Consider the following 6,877-nt stretch of genomic DNA (forward strand, 5'->3'; position numbering starts at 1 on the left):
ACTCCTGAGCTCAAGTGATCCACCTGCCTTGGCCCCCAGAGTGCTGAGATTATAGGAGCGAGTGGTGTCCTCCGGCCCCGCTTCGTGATTTCCTATGAATTGGTCCGGCCCAGTCAAAAAGTATGGGTGAAGGGATTTCATACCCTTACCACAGATAACTTACTCCTCCATTATCGTGAGAAGGAATAAGTAAGCATCAGAAAGAGAGACCGGAAGTTACTCAAATTGTAGAAGTCCCTGTCACAGAGAATTGATGGGATGGTTGCTCCTTCTAGTAATGATTATTGTATAAAAAGGTAAAAGTATGAAAAAGAGTAAAAAAATATTAATATATATCCATATTCTATATCTAGTACCTATTTTCATTTTGTATGTTTTTATTTATATGCTTATATATTATCCTCCTTTTCCATATGTATTTCAATAGAAGTGTCATATTATTAAATGGTCTTCTATAATATCCCTTCACATGGCTAAATAGGGTTCCCCAGGATAGTGAGGTATGAGCCCTCAAAGTAAGGCAACCAATAGGAAAGAGTCATAAATATTTCAGAGTGTTTTAAAGAGTCAGTGAACCCTGATGTGACATATAGTTGAAGACTATGATTCTGAAACCCAACTTGTCATATGAGTAAAGGGGACTAAAACCTCCGGCTCTTTCATCTCAGAATTCAATATATCTGAGATCCAGATCTCAAATTTACTTGACAATAACCAAAACCAAACCAAGTCAAATCAAACCAAACCAAAACAAAACATAAAAAACAAGCCTGACTGAATCCAGGAACTAAACAAAACTACTTCGTCTCACACCAGTGCCCCGTTCTGCCTTAAGGATGAAGGAAGGAAGCAGCGGACCCTGAGAGTCGCACAAACACCTAGGACTCTGTTCCAAAACTCAGAAAAAAGTAAAACATTTCACACGGCATTTTAGGAATCTATTGTTATCCTGATAGCAACCAAAAGAGCTAGGTGAATAAATAAACACATAAGCCAAAAACTACAATTTCCCTTCTGACCATAGATGTGAAAAACATTCAAAGAAAAATGCCAGAAAATAGATAGAAATATATTAAATGGCTAAGTGAAGTTTATTCCAGAAATGTAAGAATATTTAAATATTAACACAGTTTGTCTTATCATGAGGTCAAAAGAAGAAAACAGTATTACCAAAAGTCCTCTGAGAAAATTCAAGATTCCTTTTTATCAGAGCTAAACTGAATTGAACTAAATCTGAACTAGGATTTGAAGGATTTTTCCTTGATGTGATAAGGAATGTCTACCCCAGACAATACAATATTATAATTAATAGGGAGTCCATTAGGTAACAACAAAGCAAAGATACCTGCTATTACCTGTATTGTCTAACATGTACTGATAGTTCTAGCTGATGCAATAAAGAAGGAAAAAATGAGGTTTAACTCTCAGAAAAGACAGATGATGATCATCTACTTAGGAAAAAAAATAAATTCATTTTAAAATCGTTAGAACTAAAAAGGCTGTACAAATTAGTGGCAGTGGGTGGATTCATTCAACAAATATTTATGGAATGTTTACTATGAGTTGGGAAATGTTCTGGTAACTGCCTAGACAAGATTGTCCTGCCTTCAAGAACATTGCATTCTAATGGGAAGAGGTAAAAAAAAAAAAAGAAACTAATTAACAGGACTTTGGAGTGTGACAAGGGCTGTAAACCAGGTAAGCAGAGTGAGGATGGGGAGATGGCTCCAGCCAGAGCAGTCAGGAAGATGCCATAGGAGCTGAAATTGAAGGATGAAAGGAGCCAGGCTTCGGAAGAACTGGGAGAGTAAATGTACAAATGTCCTCAAAGTGGCTTAAGTTTGAATAAAATGTGGGTAAAAGTAGATTTATGTGCTATTTATAAGATCTTTTGAACCTACATCATCTTTTGTACAAGAAATAAGTCACTGGGTCCTTTCCCCCAGATAATGCAGCTTACTGGTTAAGGGCATTTAGTATTAACATTTGCTCAACCTGCTATGTGTGAGGTCCCATGCCAGGTGCTAGAAACACAGAGGCACAAACAGGTCTGTGTCCTCACAGGGTTTGCATTCCTGAGGGAAGAGACAGACAACACGAAAGCAAATAAATAAAAGATTTACCAAGTGTGTTAAGTGCTATGAGGAGAGAGTAGCTTTGGAAGGAAGGGCACTGTCTCACAGGGGGTGGTCAGGAAGGCCAGCCTGAGGGGACACTAAAGGGCATGTTATCCATGCCCAAAGTATCCAGCTTTGCTAAGACCCAGAAGGGCTTTCCAAGCCCGGGCAAGTGTTGGTGTCTCTGGATCATGGTGAATATGGCGAAGAGGGACACAGAAGGAGGCTGGAGAGGGAAGCATGGCCTGATGACAGAAGGTGGTTAGGCTAAGGAGAGGGGGGTTAGATTTTATCCGAAAGGCATGGGCTCAGAGTTGGAGTCCTTGGTTCAAGCTTTGGCTTTTATTAGATGTATAATTTGGGTGCTTATTTCACCTCCTCATCTGTGAAATGAGGGTCTTCACAGCACTGATGTCATAAAGTTGTGGCATTAAATGTGATAATGTGTGAGAAGTGCTTAGCATTTAGTGAGTCCTCATGAATGAAAGAGAGAGAGAAACAAATTTCTTCCCAGCCAGGTGGCCAATTGGATTCTGCCCAGTTCCCTCTTCACACCTGGCTGGCTCTGGGACAATAAAAGATGTCCAGATGTCATCTCTTGTCTCCCCATCGCCTCAGAACAGAATCCACCTCAAATCATTTATGACACAAGGATTAAAATTATTTTAAATTGAAAATGTAATGTGATGACATCAAAGTAGTAATATATATGTATTTATTCATTTATAATCCTATCATTCTAATTCAAGAACTATTTCCACATTTGAATATCATCCTAAAGTTCTTTCCTATGTGTGTGTATGTATATATGTGTATATATGTATCTATTTACCTATAGCTTTAATCACAACTGTGTATACATATATAAACATATTCATAACATAGTCATAATAATAGTGTGCATATTATAATAAAAGCTTCTAATACCATTATTGAAAGGCCTCTGCAGAAGAGTTCACGATCTAGATTAATTTTAAAAAGTTCTGTTGGTTCTTTGAAAACTTGAAACTGCTTCACAGAAATAAAATCATTGATTTTTTTAACATTACCTCAGTAATCAGTACTATCATTTTATAGTATCCATTCTTCGAACGTTTTTCCTGAACAGCCATTCTACCTGGTTCCGTGTGGTTGCCTTTCTTTTGAGAAGACACTGCCCTTTTAGTAACAATTGTGCACAAGTCGGGACAGCTGGAAAATCTAAATCTTTTTTGTTTGTTGTTGCGTGCTCTTGTCATCAGAAGAGAAAGCAGGGCGAGCACACACAATGCCGGTGGGATGGAGACTCTAACAACTACTGTGAACCAGAGAGGAGGAATACCAAAATAACTCACTTCTTTAAAGTCAAAGGCTTATATTTCTTTGCCTCCATAATACTACTTAATCCATTGGACTTGGTTTTGTTCTTGGAGTCTGTGAAATTTGTCCTCTGGGTAGCTTGAGATGTATAAGGGGGTGACGAGAGAGAGGGTTCTTCCCCAGTGAAACAGAAAGAATAGAAGCAAATTCTGATATAGAAGACTAAACTGAGCTTCTTCTAAACTTCAAAGAAATTTCTACTCAGAATGAAAGGAACGAGATTGAAAATTAGGCCTTTCCTATCAACAGCCTTCACACTGGTATACAAAAGCCTCTTTGCAACCTCTAATTAAGTGGTCATCGCAACTAATTAATATACCACTTACATCTAATCAGATGGAAGCTCAGACACTACACCTGAAGTTTCTTTTTCTCTGTGCATTTTCATTTTCTTTTTTTCTTTTTGAGACAGAGACTCAAGCTTTCGCCCTGGGTAGAGTGCTGTGGCATCACAGCTTACAGCAACTCCAACTCCTGGGCTTAAGCAATTCTCTTGCCTCAGCCTCCCCCTGTAGGTGGGACTACAGGTGCCCGCCACAACACCTGGCTATTTTTTGGTTGTAGTTGTCACTGTTGTTTGGCAGGCCTGCGCTGGATTCAAATCCGCCAGCTCTGTTGTATGTGGCTGGTGCTTTAGCAGCTTGAGCTACAGGCGCCGAGACTCTCTGTGCATTTTCAAGAGAGTTATTTGGACTTTTTTTTTTTTTGAGGGGGTGGACTTTTTTCTCAATATTATTCAAAAACCTAGGTTTTTTTTTTTTTTAAGTTTAATAAAAGTTTTTCTTTTATTTTTGGTTGACAAATAGTAATTGTACATATTTATAGGATACCCAAGAGCAAGATTTTGAAACATGATGTATGATGTGTGGTGATCAAATCAAGGTAAATAGCATATTCATCCCCTAAAACATTTATCATGTCTTTGTGTTATGACATTCAAAACTTCTTTTCCAGGTTCGGCGCCTGTAGTACAGTGGTTATGGCCGCCATCCACATACACCAATGCTGGTGGGTTTGAGCCCAGCCGGGGCCTGCTGAACAACAATGAAAACTGCAGCAAAGGCTGCCGCCTCCTCAGAAAGCCGGGCTGGGAACGACAGCCGGGAGCGGAACCGCGAGCCGCCGCCGCCATGGGGAGCCGTGTTTCGCGGGAAGACTTCGAGTGGGTCTACACTGACCAGCCCCACGCACATCGGCGCCGGGAAATCCTGGCCAAGTATCCTGAGATAAAATCCTTGATGAAACCTGATCCCAACTTGATATGGATTATAAGTATGATGATTCTCACCCAGCTGGTTACTTTATACTTAGTAAAAGACTTGGACTGGAAATGGGTCATATTTTGGGCATATGCCTTTGGCAGTTGTGTTAACCACTCAATGACTCTGGGTATTCATGAGCTTTCTCACAATAACGCCTTTGGCCACAACAAAGCCTTGTGGAATCGCTGGTTTGGAATATTTGCTAACCTTCCTGTTGGAATTCCATATTCAATTTCCTTTAAGAGGTATCACATGGATCATCATCGATACCTCGGAACTGATGGCATTGATGTAGACATTCCTACTGATTTTGAGGGCTGGTTCTTCTGTACCACTTTTAGAAAGTTGATGTGGGTTATTTTTCAGCCTGTCTTTTATGCTTTTCGACCTCTGATCATTAACCCCAAACCAATTAGTCATCTGGAAATTATCAATATAATGGTTCAGATTACTTTTGACATTATGATTTACTACTTTTGGGGAATTAAATCTTTAGTCTACATGTTGGCGGCATCCTTACTTGGTCTGGGTTTGCACCCAATTTCTGGACATTTTATAGCAGAACATTACATGTTCTTAAAGGGACATGAAACTTACTCATATTATGGGCCTCTGAATTTATTGACCTTCAATGTGGGTTATCATAATGAACATCATGACTTCCCCAACATTCCTGGAAAAAGCCTTCCACTGGTGAGGAAAATAGCACCTGAATACTATAACAACCTGCCCCACTACAATTCTTGGATAAAAGTACTGTATGATTTTGTGATGGACGATACATTAAGTCCCTACTCAAGAATGAAGAGGCATCAAAAAGGGCAGGTGGAGCTGGAGTAAATATCCTTACAACCAAAGGAATTCTTCTTTGAAGCATTAAAATAGGTGATAAAGTAGAATTTCACATTATAGAAGCTAGGACCGGTAATGCTTTACAGTCAGCCTGTCTCTGTAGTGCTCAGCTTTACTCATAGGAAATGTGTGTTGTCATCATTGTGGATCTCTTCACCCATGTCTGTCATCTTATAAGCATATCATTAAAGAAGGCTTTTAAAAAGCCATTTCTAGCACATTATTTTCACTATAAAGTTTTACTTTATTAAACTAGCTAATAAACTGAGCTATTGGCTGGACAAAGTAGCTCACGCCTATAATCCCAGCACTCTGGGAGGCCAAGGCAGGTGGATTGCTAGAGTTCAGGAGTTTGAGACCAGCCAGAATAAGAGTGAGACTCCATCTCTACTAAAAATAAAAAACCTAGCTGGGCTGTGTGGCGGTCGTCTGAAGTCCCAGCCCCGTGGGAAGCTGAGGCAGGAGGATTACTTAAGCCTTAGAGTTTGAGGTTGCTATGGGCTGTGATGCCATGGCATTCTACCAAAGGCAACAGAAACTGTCTCAAAAAAAAAACCCGAGCTATTAATCACAATATTTTAGTGTTTGTTGTATTTTACTGTCTTTTACTATAACATGGTAACTTGAGTACTAAGAGAACTCACTTTAAAATTTTGTCCAAAAAATAATTTTAAAAAGTTCTGATGTGGGCAGCCCCTGTGGCTCAAGGAGTAGGGCGCCGGTCCCATATGCCGGAGGTGGAGGGTTCAAACCCAGCCCCGGCCAAATAAAAAAAAAAAAAAAAAAAAAAAAAGTTCTGATGTAATAGGTTAGTATGAAAGGTTGAGATGGAAATAATCTTTTATTATAAGCTGAATTACTCATTTTTAAGTTTTACTTTCGTACATAGGATCTAAAGTAGACACTTGAATCTTGTACAGCCTTTCTCATAAATAAAGTACTTACTGAATCTAAAAAAAAAAAAAAAAGAAAACTGCAGCAAAAAATAGCTGGGTGTTGCGGCTGATGCCTGTAGTCCCAGCTACTCAGGAGGCTGAGGCAAGAGAATTGCTCAAATCCAAGAGCTGGAGGTTGCTTTGAGCGTTGACACTATGACTCTCTACCAAGGGTGACATAGTGAGACTCTGTCTCAACAAAACAAACAAACAAAAAAATCTTCTCTTTCAGCTTTTTGAGAATATACAATAAATTATACTTAACCATGTTCACTGAAAACCTAGGTTTTAAACTAGATAAAATTGTTATCTGTTTAATGTGACTCACCCAGTATCAAGATTGTAGTTCTTT

The 6,877-nt window shown here is 39.2% G+C and overlaps 1 protein-coding gene across 1 annotated transcript; it reads left to right on the forward strand.

Annotated features, from left to right (window-relative positions):
* The first annotated feature begins 4,544 nt into the window (after positions 1–4,544).
* On the forward strand, positions 4,545–6,230 carry LOC128588155 (sphingolipid delta(4)-desaturase DES1). The gene has a single exon (XM_053594814.1). The coding sequence runs from the start codon at positions 4,607–4,609 to the stop codon at positions 5,576–5,578; it is 972 nt and encodes a 323-aa protein (XP_053450789.1). The 5' UTR covers positions 4,545–4,606; the 3' UTR covers positions 5,579–6,230.
* Positions 6,231–6,877: the final 647 nt, after the last annotated feature.

Source organism: Nycticebus coucang, chromosome 6 (genome assembly GCF_027406575.1).
Source record: "Nycticebus coucang isolate mNycCou1 chromosome 6, mNycCou1.pri, whole genome shotgun sequence".
NCBI lineage: Eukaryota > Metazoa > Chordata > Mammalia > Primates > Lorisidae > Nycticebus > Nycticebus coucang.